General features: G+C 43.6%; 5 protein-coding genes across 5 annotated transcripts; 3 read left to right on the top strand and 2 right to left on the bottom strand.

The window, feature by feature from the left end:
* Window positions 1-759: 759 nt before the first annotated feature.
* EAF01_006823 (uncharacterized protein) lies at window positions 760-1,944 on the top strand (the record flags this gene model as incomplete). The annotated part of the gene is made up of 2 exons (XM_038915077.1): window positions 760-1,470; window positions 1,558-1,944. 2 exons carry the CDS (start codon window positions 760-762, stop codon window positions 1,942-1,944), a joined length of 1,098 nt encoding a protein of 365 aa, XP_038770032.1.
* A 685-nt stretch (window positions 1,945-2,629) lies between these two features.
* On the bottom strand, window positions 2,630-4,840 carry EAF01_006822 (uncharacterized protein; the record flags this gene model as incomplete). The annotated part of the gene is made up of 2 exons (XM_038915076.1): window positions 4,078-4,840; window positions 2,630-3,987 (listed from the first exon to the last, which is right to left on the bottom strand). Exons 1-2 carry the CDS (start codon window positions 4,580-4,582, stop codon window positions 2,630-2,632), a joined length of 1,863 nt encoding a protein of 620 aa, XP_038770031.1. The 5' UTR covers window positions 4,583-4,840.
* Window positions 4,841-7,889: 3,049 nt separating this feature from the next.
* Window positions 7,890-10,598, top strand: EAF01_006821 (uncharacterized protein). Its single transcript, XM_038915075.1, has 3 exons — window positions 7,890-8,375; window positions 8,473-9,568; window positions 9,717-10,598. The coding sequence occupies exons 2-3, from the start codon at window positions 8,755-8,757 to the stop codon at window positions 9,872-9,874; spliced, it is 972 nt and encodes a 323-aa protein (XP_038770030.1). The 5' UTR covers window positions 7,890-8,375; window positions 8,473-8,754; the 3' UTR covers window positions 9,875-10,598.
* A 269-nt stretch (window positions 10,599-10,867) lies between these two features.
* Window positions 10,868-11,622, bottom strand: EAF01_006820 (uncharacterized protein; the record flags this gene model as incomplete). The annotated part of the gene is made up of 3 exons (XM_038915074.1): window positions 10,868-10,998; window positions 11,190-11,517; window positions 11,620-11,622. 3 exons carry the CDS (start codon window positions 11,620-11,622, stop codon window positions 10,868-10,870), a joined length of 462 nt encoding a protein of 153 aa, XP_038770029.1.
* Window positions 11,623-12,232: 610 nt separating this feature from the next.
* Window positions 12,233-14,383, top strand: EAF01_006819 (uncharacterized protein; the record flags this gene model as incomplete). The annotated part of the gene is made up of 1 exon (XM_038915073.1): window positions 12,233-14,383. One exon carries the CDS (start codon window positions 12,233-12,235, stop codon window positions 14,381-14,383), a length of 2,151 nt encoding a protein of 716 aa, XP_038770028.1.
* Window positions 14,384-14,494: the final 111 nt, after the last annotated feature.

Genomic DNA, 14,494 nt, shown 5'->3' with positions numbered 1-14,494 from the left:
TACTTGTAGATGGAGGATAGATATTCTCGCATGGCAATTGACCACCGGATGGGGCTCACTTAAGATCGATAAATGGTGTTCATGTGTTAGAGAAAAAGAATAGAAGACGAAGAACTCTATTTTGTTCATTTATAGCAGCTAGCAGAAATAGCAACGACATCCATCCGCTCACAGGTTACTTGCTCTAAAACCAGATAGATAAAATCTGTCTGCCTCTGAGAACCAGTCATATCGCACCTGTTCCAAAATTAAAAACTAAGCAAACAAGAGCAATCAGGTTTGAGAACTTTACTTCTGGGTTTCTAGGGAAGTCGCTTGCAAAATAGAATGATTTTATAGCTTATGGCCTCATTGACGACATGATATGCGCACTTGCCTTGTTGAACATCGCTGCACTTCCATCTATCCTTCCCATCTGAGAAGTCTTAACCTGGCAGATGAGACGAAATTTGCGGGAAACCGCCATCCAAAAATAATGGAAGATTATCACTTCAATTTGCACTTCAATCGATACCGCTTGTAGTGTATAAATCATAATGTTGTCTATCAGTAGAAGGAACAGGACTACTGCCACTGGGATATCACTACCACTACTAGCACCAATACTTCCATAATCAGGATCAAAATTGTAATAAGCCTGTTCGAAATATTCAGAATACAATTACCTCTACGACCGAGACTAACAATTGTCCCCGCAGTACCAAACCACTATAATTACTACAACCAGAACCGCAACCACAATCACCTAAGCATTCCAATATGAGTCTCCCAGGAGAACCCCTAACTTCACAGTCTTCCACCCCTCAAATACTCATATCCCCCTCATTTCACGACTCACTCCCAATTTTCCTCTCCGAAGAAGACCAAACCAACTTCTACTATTCACCCAAACCATTCCTCCAAACAGATCCCAAAACAGACTCTCCATTCCGGGATATCATCCCAACCATCCGAATACCTCCACCCCCCGGTCTCGACGTCTGGGTCTCCGGAATATCCCATCGGAAAACACTCAAGATACTCGGCTACCCATCTTCCAACTCCCATATCTCTTCCCTACCCTCAAACCCATCATCTCTCCCCAACAGCACCTCACCACCCCCTCCGATCCCAAAAACCAACACAACCACCCGACCCCTCATCCCCGCATCCTCAGTCCTGCACTACCTCCTCTCCACCTCCCCAAACAAAATGCACCTCACCATCCACGGTTCCAAACGTAACAGCCAAGTCGAAGACCAATCCATCGACTACTGCATCCTCCGCTGTATCGCCAACTACAGCTCACCACGCTACTGGGTATTCGATATCGAAGATCTACACTGCGCAGCATGCTGTAAACAGATGCGTGATCAACGGAGGAGAGATTACGAGAAGAGTTGGAGATGGGGGGAGAGGGTCAAGGGAGCGTGGAGACATCAGCATTGTGTGAATTCTTGGTGTCATGGGGTATGTGGACATGGGCGACGGGTAAGTACTTTTCCTTCTAGCGAGAGTGACATGAAATGAGGTGAGATGGGATGGGAGTAGAGATTTGCTGATAAAATTGGAATTTAGTCGCATGATGTACTCACTCGTCTTGGAGTCAATACAACTCGGAAAATTAAATACTTACAACTGACTACTTCATCTACACACATGGATGCAGATATTCTCGCTTCCGTGATAACAGTTTTGAAACCGTTCATTTCGAAACTTTCCGGGTTGGAAATCCTTCTCGTTTCTTCTGCAAATTCTATCGGAAGATCGAAAGGTATGTGGAAGGGATCGAGACAAGAAGCGAGGCGTTTCATATGCTGTTTTGTGGAATTGGAGGAGTGGTTGGTGGAAGGGGCGAGGTTGGAAATCAAGGGCTTGGGAAAGTTTGGAGAGTTGGAGGGGATGTGGTGGGATGTGAGGAGGAGGTGGTGGAGGATTGGGGGGAGGGTGGGGGATGAGAGATAGATTGTGTGTTAGGGTGGGAGAGAAGAAGGAAGAAGGGGAGGAGGGAAAATGGGAAGATAGGAAGATGGGGGTAAAGTGGTTAGGTTTTTGTTGCGTGAGGGTTGGATATGAATAGAATGGTAGATTGAAGTGTTTCAGTCGTAGTATACTATATACTAAACCAGCGAATGACAATCAAAGTTTTCTCAGACTATGAACCTTTTTATACGTTCAACCTACCAGATGCTCTAAACATAAATGACAATTCTGGTACATACTTCTGTACGCATAACTCAGGACCTATCTTATCTACCGAAAGAACCCGAATCAGCTGTTTTCATTTTGGATTTCATCAAACCCTCCCTTTTAACTATAATGTAAACATTCCTTATGCAATGTATTGGATTCTAGATTATAGACATGGAGTTCTAGACGTGAAATACCTAGACACAGAGTGGAACGCTGGCATTAGGCTGGGTTCACTTGTCCCCTGTCCCTCCACCTCATGTAGGTTAACAAGTATGTAGAGATGATATGATATGATATGATAGGATACAAACATGTACACGCACGAGGAAAATAAGAAAACGTTTACGTGAATATATTGGTCGATGCCTCACAATCACAATCGAAAAGTATCACATCATCGAGAAGAACTTCATTCTCACAAATCCTAATGCCAAGTATCCCAAATATCCCAACCATCTCACAACATATACAAAAACGCCGTTTTCCCTTCCCTCCCCCTCCCTTTCACCTTCCCATTCTCATTCGCCACCAAGCCCCTCTCCTCTTCACTTCCACCACCCTCCCCCTCCCCCGCTTCTGTACCCAACCTCCCATAACCTCCCCCACTCCTCTCATTTTCCCTCCCTAACCACCATCTCAGTACCAGCCCCAACCCCGCCACCATCAACATAACCCCCGCACAAACCCCCATTCCCTCTCTGTAAAGCGGCGCCTGACTCTCCGGATACAATCTCGTGCCTACCAACGGTCCACACTGACCCACGATCTGCATGATTGCGAATCCCGTTCCCTGTCTCGAGGACGAGCGCTGATTATTCAGGGTCCAGGTTATGAGAATTGTGATGACGGAGAAAAATCCCATGCAGGCGGGATAGATGGCGATGTAGCGGAGAGTGGGGGAGATAAGATGGGGAGGGAGAGTGAGGAGGGTGTAACCTAGAGAAGAGAGCAGAGCGTGGAAGATGAGGAAGGGAGAGCGAGAGCGGAGTTTATCTGAGAGGTAGGAGGTAAGGAGGACGGAGAGGAAAGAGAGGAGATAGGGGGGTGCGGAGAGGGCTTGTGAAGTGGAGGGAGAATGCCCCATGTGCGTTAGGATGGTGGGGAGGAAGATGGGCATACTGCTGAATGCCATGTTGGAGAAGAAAAACATGAGGGCTGTGAGGTAAACTTTCGGATCGCGAAAAGTAAGAAGTACTTCTTTGATTTTGAGACCGGATGATGGTTTGGTTTTGGAATTGGGGGACGAAGTAACTTCATGACGCAGACGCAGACGCGCAATCTTCTTCTCGCGAGTAGTGAGGTAAGAAGCCGTATTGGGACTATCAGGAATATGATGCCATGCGAAAAGCGCCACTAGAACACTCGGGAATCCCTCGACGAGAAATAAAAGTCGCCATGGTGCAATCGGAGAACGTTCTCCCAGTTTCACAATTCCCCATGCTAGAGAACTTGCAAAGGAAGTTGCGAGAGGAGCTGCACTCAGGAAGATCCCCGTCCGAAATGCTAATTCTTCTCTCTTGAAGAAAAAAGATAGATAGAATGGGATTCCAGTGAATCCGGCTTCTCCAATTCCCAATAATGTTCGAAGAACAAGCAACCCTGCAAAAGATGTCGCGATAGATTGCAACGATGCAATGATTCCCCATGAGAGGACAATCACCGTGATATAGATATGCGCTGGTATAATCTTCCATAATATACTCATCCATTCGAAACAGATATATGCGATATAAAATGCCGTGATAACCCATTCATATTTATTCGAATCTAAATGTAAGTCTCGTTCTAGACCAGCTATTTTCGCATTCCCGATATCTGAAGAAAGAAATTGTTAGCATGGTTAACTCCTTTTCTTAACGAGGAAGGGATGAAAGAGTTGTTATGGAACAAGGTGAATATACATACTTGATCTGTCCAAAAAACTCAACATATATAACAAAGCAACAAAAACCACCAATTTCCTATCGAATTTTCTCACCACGATTCGTTCTTCATCTGGCGTATATAACTGATATGATTGTACAGTCGAGAAACTACCCCTCCTCCGACTATTCTCATCGCGATAAACATCGTCATCGGAATCCATATCATTATCCAAATCCAAATCCGTCTTTTGAACTTCTTTGAATTTTCCCTTTTCCCTATCCACCGACTGCCATCTGTGCATCTTATAACTATCATTCTGCATACCCTCTCCACCCCTCATCCCCATCCCAAATCCCATATCCAAATCCGAACCCGAACCATCATCACTATCATCTGCCCCCTCATCCGAATCACAATCCGGCGTCAGATGCACGACTTCTCTATCTGCAGAAGCTGTGCTCGACGAACTCGAACCGGAGTGCGTGGTTGAATGCTCATCTGATGATGTCTTAGGAAACACATGTTGAGGGTTTCGAAGCGCCATTTTGGCGCATGAGAAGCATGCGACTGATTGCGAGTACGAGGAGCTTGCGACCAGAAAGAGCTAGACCGAAGGGTGTCAGACAGAGCCAGAGTAACAAGGGTGTATCAATCTAAAAGCCGCACGCCATCCCAAAATGCGTTATTTGAACAATTCAACAAAATACTCCATGTAAACAAATCATCGCAATTCTGTCCTCTATCGCAATACAAAGTACTCGTAATTAATTGCGGCGCATCCGGACGACACATCTCGTACTACGAGTAGGTAATTACAGTGAAACCCTGAATTTGGAATTTGTGGGAGTAAGCAATGTCCCGGCTTGGCACTTTCGGTACGCTGAGGGAGTTGATAACTGGGTAGAGTGAGGTTTGATTTATGATTTCGATGAATGTACGTATTGTAAGATATATATTTATAAATCCTATTTATTCAAAGCAAACTCAAACAGATCTCTTATTTTTTATACTCAATACCTACCTAGTATAATATCCCAAGTTTTTATTCTATACATTGTATACACGAAGATTTCCTGAATTCATTATATCACAGTACAGGTATTCCTATCTCCAAGAATCATTTAAATCAATGCCAGTTTTCAAAACACAATCTCAATGAACGCAAGGAAAGTTCCCTCCTGGGAAATGTATAGCAACTCTTAAATGTGATCATAGTTTTGGTCAACTCAAGGTGGTAAATGAAGTCTTGTAGTTACACATCAAACTTCGTAGACTAAACATTACACGGCTGTTTTCATGGTTATATCTTCTTCATATCAAAATTTCGACGGTTTCCCAGCTCTTTATCCTATATCTACCACGCTTTTGGTCATAACATACTAAAATATGTGAGCTTCGGACCGTAACTCTTGAAATACATCCATTCATCCATTCAATTCCATCATCCTTGCCGCCAAACACAAATCTAGACCTTCTCCTCTCCTTCCTTCTCTCCTTCCTCTCTCGCCCTCCTCTCTTCCAGGCGTCCTGATATACAGAGAGGCGGTCCGATTAAAATTTGACTTTTAGTAGAACTTAGATGTTTCAATCCGAGCTCATCAGGTTCAGTGATGAACGTCAGTCAAGACCTTGATGTTGAAATAATGAAAAGTGGATGGGCGATGATAGATTTCTCATACGAAAGAGAGAGCGAGTCGTGCATTAAAATGGAAATGCAAAGCCCACGAGCAATTCTGAATAAGAGGGCGGCGCTAAATTCGGCTGAATGATGAATTTTACGAGAGTTTGTATGTTTAGAAAAGTAACGTTTCGACGAGGTGAAAAGTTGTTGCCGTCAACTGAGGGGTTTGTGAATCCCCTTTGGATCCTGAAATAGCCAAGTTCGAACGAGAGTGGCTTCAATGTCGGTTTGATGTGCTCCGTAGTTCAGTTCTCTGCAATGACGTTAGGATCATCTCATAGTTTGATAGTCATCGAAACTCCTGTATCTTCGTTGGCTACTCCGTGTGACCTGTTCACCCGGTACGCTTTGAACAGGAGGGGACTGTGAATATCTCGCCACTCCCATTTGCAGTTTGACGAGCCTATACAATCTGATATAACCCAAGAAGCATAACAGTTGTCAAATTTGTCGGCTTTCATCCTCAGAGTCATCATTAGGTCCGTTGTAACCGCCACGGCCAGAGTTGAAAGGGACCGGTGAGAAGTGAGTGTCAAACATCAAGAGGGTGATTGCAAACGTTGTTAGGAGATTGCATTTGTTGCTTCGTGGTGAGGGCCGTTCCTAACATGATATAAGAGTCTTCAGTTGTTGCAGGATCGCATACCTAGATGATCTTGCCGCGCCGCAAGGGCTAATACGGGATGCCATCTTCAGATTGGAAATAGCCAGGGAAGAGACGCTCTTTAAACTCAGGTCCCAAAAGTATATCGTGATAGATTATCAATCAAAAATCGCTCAGCATAGTTGCTTATGAGCGGCGAAGGAACATCTTCCGCTGTGGTATCAAACTCTCAACATAATGCTGCTGAGCATTTCTCCTCATGTCACCATCAAGATTAAAATTACCTCGTATTGACAATGTAGAGATAGGAAAGAACGAGGAATATGCTCATTATAACATTGCTTTTGTGTATGGAAAAAGTATAAGTCCGCAGGAGACAATCTCTAGAACCTTAAAGTCCCAGTCTTTAACTCTGCCCATCGGAAAGCTATGCGAAATCCACATAGATATTGGATCCTCTTTCCAGTAATAGCAAAGTCAATCACCGTCTAAGCAAAGAGAATAGACATGTTCTGGAACGGAATGGAAACCATTGAAACTTCGACTCGTTCTCCGAGCGATCCGCAAAACAATGCGAAGAAAGGCCTATAACTAAGGCAATACTGTACAGGCTCCAGCACAAATTTCCTTGTAAACTCAAACGCAAACAACCTACACAGTAATTTATGTGTGAAAGATATTTGTTCATTAATGTGCGTAACATTACACGGAAAGTTCTATGCGCCTGAGCGTAAAACAGTGCGTGTTTGGTACACATCTTTGGTCGCTTGGAATCTCCCCCTTGGTCGAAATTCGCGAGAATTAGAAGGTTATGTTTTATACTTACAATTGGTGTAATTGTTGTGATTGTTGTCCTGGTATGATCGTCCATTGCACGAACATATTAGAGCCTTTTCGCCTTATGATTGAAGCAGTATCTTGTTATCACGATATGAGTTAGGATCCTCGGGCAATAGATGAAACAGAAGTACAAGATGCGACTTTGTGTTCTTAATTGTTTATGGGGGGGGGGGGGTAGGAATTGACGATGAGAAAAGCACAAGCTGGACTTATCATCAGTTGTAGAACATGATCCATGAATTAGCCATGAGGGTTGGGGTGGTAATGAGTTGGATTGTAGTCAGGACGAGTGTGATTGACATGAGTTCTTGTAGATATATCTTCCAAACCGGTTCATTGCCCTTGCATAGCTTCGTAGATGGCATGGATGGAGGAGACACTACCTACAAGACTTGATGATTGATTGATAAAGGCGATGTAATAAAGTGATATATGTTTGGATCTTTGGATCTTTTCCCCAGATTTCTTTTCAAGTGATTAATCATGAATTACAAAGTAATTAATACCTCCCGCTACCTAGGACCGGACCGGAAGTAGCTAGTACCCCTGGGGTGGTAATTGCCTACATACGAACTTTAACCTTAAGCTGGGAAGGTTAGTTAAGTGAAGGTTAATCATAAGTCACAAGTCATAAGTCAGTGAAGACTGAAAACAGAAAGGAGAGAAGAGAAAAGGAGGGAATCAGCCGAAAACAATCATTACGTGAAGAGAGATCGGAGTGAAGTCGACTGGGACTGGGACTGGGACTGGGACTGGGACTGGGACTGGGTACGCTGAGGTACGGTACTTACTCATTACTGCCTGGGACGATTCAATCCATTCAAATGCAGATTTTTTTTATTTACCTGGAAGGAGATTCACGATTGACCGACATCAATATAGATTGGTTGATTGTTTGTTGCGTTGACTTATCGATATATTAATTGATCTGCGAGATACAAGTTAATCAATTGATCAATACATATTTCCCTACCTCCCTACTTCCCTACCTCCCTACCTCCCTACCTCCATACATTCACACGCATGCTCAATATATACTCGAAGAATATCAGCAACATTTGATACCATTACGTCGAAGAATAACCTTCCAGATCTTCATCACAAAGGAGCAACAATCATCAATGGATCCCTAAGTATCATACCACGAATAAACCAATTGATGAAAGCCAACCAAGTAAAGTGTTCACATCAAAGTCCTTAATATTGTCTTTGGTATGTATTTGTTGCTATGTCTCCCTCCTCCTTCGTATTCTCTTCTCCGTCCTCACATTTGATATGCCTCTTCTAACCTCTTCTTCATGCATACTAGGTAGACAACAAACATCTCTCAAATACTTGGAATACCTTCATTTCCACTTCCAGCTCATTCAAACTAACACGCTACTTCGTACATTAAAGAAACGGCTTTCCCCAGATACATCAATCAATCACCGTCTTATTCCGCCTAAAGCCGTGGATCCCCCCATTTTCACCATCCATTTTACATGGGGCGGTAGATGCTAAGATACCCCGTTTCCACTTCTCATCCTGCACCTCAGAAACAACCCAACCCAACCCAACCAATCCAATCCAATCCATTCCATTCACCAGTATGACTTCGACATCGCCCGCAGGTCATAGACTTGATCCTATTCAAACCACAAACTTGTCATTAAATACAAATACGGCTCCTGTCGAGATGGATGAACTTGACGCTTCGAAAAATTCAAAAGTTGTCTCAGGGACGTCGGGTCTATTAAATGATATTTCGATTCCGGAAACATCGCCAATAACATCCGATTATCCATCCTATCCTTCAAAATCTTCAGTTTTACCCACAACAACAATAACAACAACAAAAACAACACGTTCGACGACAGAGATGGTGGACTCATCAAAACAAAATGCCTCGATTGGCAATGGTGGATCAACATCACAAGAAGCATTGACCGCACAACCCGTTACGAACGAAGAAACCTCATTTATTGATCCTGCGCCTGCGCCGCCACCAGCAATGTCGAAAAGCGAAGGTAAAGCCCCTGCTACCGAATCATCCTCCGACGCTCAAGAATCTTTAACTTTGCGACCACGAATGAATTCAGAAGCTATCGGTCCCTCGATTGACAGTACCAAAACGCCACCACCACCTGCTGATGGAGGGCCCAGAATCTTGATTACCTTGCTGCTTACATCGGGCGCGCGCCATCCATATAAGATCGATGAAAAATATTTGACCAAACGCTCTGTTGCGGTACCCGGTGTTACAGAAAACGGAAAGAAGGATCCTCTTACTATTAGTGTATATACGCTCAAGGAGTTAATATTAAGGGAATGGAGAGATGAATGGGAAACAAAGCCTAGTAGTCCAACCAGTATACGATTGATATTCTTTGGGAGGCTGTTGGATGATAAAGATCCTTTGAAAGGTATGTTTTGACGATTTACAATTTACATGTCCGAGTGCCTTGATTTGAAATCAGAGGCTCTTGATATTTTGAGTCTGAGATATTCTTGTTATTACAATTGGGATATCTGAATATTACATTACATTTAGCTAACATCCTCTCCTCACAGCATGTAAATTTAACCCCGAAACATCAAATGTGGTGCACATGACTATCAGACCCCAGGATATAGTCGATGAGGAAGATGCATCAAAAGCGAAGTCCATGGGCCGAGGAGGAGGAGAAGATGGTGAAAGCAATGCTGGGTGCAGATGTGTTATACTCTGAATCCGATCATTCAAAAGTCACCATATTCGTTTAAATTACAAACTACACACTCGAATGCTGTCCATGGAAAGCGTCGAAAGGGGAATCTATTTGTATACATGATTCTCCAATTCATTGAACAAAGATACAACCAAGCACATACATAACAACCCAAGTCACCCAATACAATGGGCACATTACGAGCGAGAAAATGGCGTTTCGGGTTCAATTTGATTGAAGGGTGACATTTCCCCTATTTTGCTTTCTTTATACGGTTTGTCGAGCGTTTTTCAAATAAAAGGGTCAAGGCATCATATCGGATGTGAAGCTTTGTTAATAAAGGATTTGAGCGGTTGGGGGCGGAGTGAGCGTGAACGAGAGCGGGTTGTATGCTGTGTTGTGTATAATAAGATGGATGTGTGATCATATATGGATTTTAGGACATCAGGATTCTGTGCATGGAGTGAGAGAGATGGCGGAGGGGTGAACAGAGGGATGAATGGCGAATTGATTTTTTTGATTGATTTGATTTGATTGATAGCGAGCGACATGGTTAGCGTTTGGTAAAGGTGAAATATTTGAAAGGGAAATTAGGAATTCGTTAGGAACAATACAGGACAGATGATGTTCTGGATCGCAAGAGCGAACGTTTATTTGCTTGACGTGACTGCTTTGACGAGAGCTTCTAGCAAAAATTTCTGGTCACATTTCATAGAGGTTACGAGGAGGAGTGGTATGGTAGGGTGTGATATTTTTCGTTGAGCGTTATCACATCTTTGAATTTGGTATTTACGTGATACGAAGATGAAAATACAAGCAAGTAAGCAGCCAAGGGAGCAAGCAGCACTCTTCTTTCTTCCTCTCCAGATGCCCATCTACCATTCATGAACTTCATTCTTGTTGCAAGATGAACTTATGCATCCATCAAACTCGATTGCTTGTATTAAATCCATATCCACAACCCGTTCCATCATGAGTTAGAGTCAGGATAGAGACAGAGATCCAACATGTAATTTAAAAACCCATCTTAACCTTCCTCTCCACTTCCTCGTGGAAACCGGGTACTGTCCTTGTCTCGTCTCCTTTGAATACATCTTCCCAGCTAATCGTCGTGTCGGATCCTCGGAGAATTTCTTCGTGGAGACCTAGATTTGTAGATGGTATGTTAGCTCTTGATCTTTGGTTTTGTATTGAGATTTTATTTCCATTCGCAGCCGGTCTTCTGTTTGCCATTTCGCAATTTGATATTACTCTAGATCGTATCGTATCGTATTGTATCACACAACACAACCCCAATAACAAAAACCCAAAAAAACGAGAAAAAAAAACCACATACCCGGACCACCACCTCCCAGCGCAAGTGGTCTCCACTCCCCCTCTCTCGTAATCTTCAACTCCATACCTCTACGAATCGGTTCGCTCATGCCGAAGGTGCGGCGCAGAGAAGCCATCTTGAGAGCTTCTTGCGTGGATTCCCATTTTTTGAGACGGTTTTCGAGGGGGTGCGAGGAGTCGGGGAGGGTGGAGAGGGATGAGCTTTGGGTTGGGCCGACGCCGTGGCGGAGTGTGTCGTGGAGACCGGGGGCGGAAGGGGCGCCGAGGGAGGAGCCTTGGAGGAGAGTGTGCGTGCTGGTGTGAGAGGCGGAGGGGGCGATGCGCATTGCCTGGGGAGGGGGGGTTAGTTTGGGGTTTGGGTAGGGAGGGAGAGGGTGGATGTTGGGAATATGGTGGGTGTGTAGATGAATGGAATGAGATAGGAAACTTACCATGATGAATTTATTCTCTTATTTAAGTTCAGAAGTTAGATGAAGTAGAGTAAAGCGTAGAACTCGTCGATGGCGAAAAGAAGTAGTAAGTTTGAAAATACTCCTTGAGAGTTGTGGTTGGAAAGCTGTATTCTGAATTGTATTATAATGGAGGAGCTGTTTATTGTCGAGCTTCAGGCTGCTCTATGGAAGACGTGTAAGCGCGATGGAACAGGTCGGAATTGTTATTATTAAGCGCCGCTAGCTAAGGTTTTGATAAGGATGGATAAGTTACTTGGTTTCTGTTTATCCCCTATTCCTGAGTAGGTACGAAGTATTATAGAATGACTTTGAATTCCTACTTTTATTCATTTCATTTGACGTTTTTAGGTGTATTTGGTGTGTTGATTCAATTCCTATAGCAAAGTAAGAATAAGTATTCCGTTTTCTGGTTTATTCGATGTACACTCAAATTACCCATAAATACTAACTTGTAGTAATAAGTCCAGGTACACGCTACAATGGTGGATCATCAAAAGCTTTCCCCGCGTTCCGGGGTCGGCTCTCTTTCCCTTTTTCACAAGTGACTCAATTCTTTTCTTCAAGATGGAAATCCCAATTATACCAAGACGCAATGGGGAGACGGATGATATGGAATCACAAGGCTTTGCCGCTGCGTCGATATGGCACAAGCACAAGCACAAGCACAAGCACCAGCACCAGCACCAGTACAAGTACAAGTACAAGGACAACTCATCCGCCAATCGTTAGGATCAACAATGGCACATTTTATCGACATCATCCGAATTCATCTCATCATCTTCCTGGACACGCGAATCCTGCTCTATTTGAGAAATTCAATTTTGAAATCCCTTCATTTGCGGAAAGGGAGAAACATTTGGCTATACTTGGAGCTTCATCATCTGGAAAAACTACATTATTGCAGATTCTTAGAGGAGGTCTTTTATGTATTCCGCCAACAGCACGATCATATCCATACCTTAGCAGCGATGTCTCCAAGCCACGAACTCCGCGCAAAGCGATCAAATATGTGGGATTTGATGGGGAACAAGGGTTGGGAAAGCAGGCTCCGAAAAGTGCATATCTGAGTGCGAGATATGAGTCGAGGAGAGAGGGTACAGATTTTTGTGTGTGGGATTATTTACAAGGGAATACAGAACTTAATCCTTCGATGAAGATAGATGGAATTGGATTTGATCCTGAGATACTCGTTCGTGTGATAAATGATTTACGATTGGGAGAGTTATTGAATATGCCGGTATCGAACCTGAGTAATGGACAAACGAGAAGATCGAGAATTGCGAGAGCGTTGTTGGAGGATCCAGAAGTCTTGCTTTTGGATGAACCGTTTATGGGATTGGATCCTCCGACGTTGTTAACTTTGAGTCCGATGTTGCATCGATTGGCGAAGGCAAATACTCCGAGACTTGTTTTGTCGTTGAGACCGCAGGATCCAATACCCCATTGGATTACGGATTTGGTGTATTTGAAGGGGAATTGTGAAGTTGCTTTCTTGGGACCAAAGGATGATGTTTTGCGTCAATTGAGAGAGCATGTTGAGAGGAGTAGGGATTGGGACGATGGTTTGAATCTTCACTTGACACCATCGTCTTTGAAGGAGATTGGGAGGAAGTTGACTTTAGAGGGGATTGAACAACCTAGTTTTGAGGAAAGTGTAGCTACAAGTGGCATTTCCATGGTGAATTCAGAGGATTTTCAAGAAGAGACAGGTCTAATGAGCCGTGATGGTTACCCTCTGAATGACGTTAAGCCACCAGCAACGGGCGAGGCACTCATAGAGATGGAAGGTGCTCGAGTAAAGTATGGAGATAAATCTGTTCTTGGTAATTGGACGGAGACAGTAAATGGTGTTGAAAAAGATGGTTTATGGTGGAACGTCAAACGAGGTGAGAGATGGGGTATTTTTGGTCCAAATGGTTCTGGAAAAACAACTCTTCTATCTCTGATCTGTTCTGATCACCCTCAGACCTACTCCCTTCCCATCCGTCTATTTGGCAAATCTAGATTACCAGAACCTGGCAAGCCTGGAATATCGATCTTTGATCTCCAATCCAGAATTGGTCACTCCAGTCCCGAGATTCATAATCATATTCCTCGCAATCTGACTTTGAGAAAGGTTCTCGCCAATGCTTGGGCAGATACATTTATGGGAATCCCAAAATTAAATGCTAATGCGAATGAACGCATCGATGCAGCATTACGATGGTTTGAACGAGATTTGAGAGTAGGAGGAGCTACCGCTCAAGGTAAAGAGAATGAATCATTATCATGGGCTAATGATATCTTGTTCCGCGAAATGCCATTCTCATCTCAGAGAGTAGCACTCTTTCTACGCGCTATTATTAAAGCACCAGATTTGGTTATTCTAGATGAAGCATTCAGCGGTATGGACGATGGAGTTCGTGATCGATGTCTTTTATTCCTCGCTCATGGCGAGGAAAAAGAATTCGCTCATAGTCAACATCAACATGAACTATCTGTCAATGAAATGGAAAATAAATTGAAATATACGAGGATTGTCGAATCGAATATCTTAAAAGAAGGGAGGGTAAGGATTAAGGGATTGAGTCAGAATCAAGCACTTCTTTGTATAAGTCATGTGAGAGAAGAGATACCCGGGAGTGTGAGGGAGTGGATTTGTTTACCGGAGGCGAATACGGGGAAAGGTGCGAGGGTTGGGAGGTTGGATGGGCCGATTGAGGGGGATTGGAGGAGGTGGGGGGAGATTTGGGGGCTTTCATAAGCCTAGGTGGGAGGAGCAGCATTTTTCTCCATCTACATTATCAATCTAGGGATTGTATATCTCCTCCCAGCTGAATGAATGAATTATGGATTACTTCACTACCAACTCTCG

The sequence above is a fragment of the Botrytis porri genome, assembly GCF_014898465.1.
Source record: "Botrytis porri strain MUCL 3234 chromosome Unknown BPOR_008, whole genome shotgun sequence".
Taxonomy (NCBI): Eukaryota; Fungi; Ascomycota; class Leotiomycetes; order Helotiales; family Sclerotiniaceae; genus Botrytis; species Botrytis porri.
The sequence above is the reverse complement of the archived record's forward strand: the minus strand, read 5'-3'. Positions and strand labels throughout refer to the sequence as shown.

Coding starts and splice junctions, on each gene's coding strand:
- EAF01_006821 (XM_038915075.1), top strand. CDS start 8,755: ATGACTTCGACATCGCCCGCAGGTCATAGACTTGATCCTATTCAAACC. Junction 9,569..9,716: donor TGATAAAGATCCTTTGAAAG/GTATGTTTTGAC, acceptor CTCTCCTCACAG/CATGTAAATTTAACCCCGAA.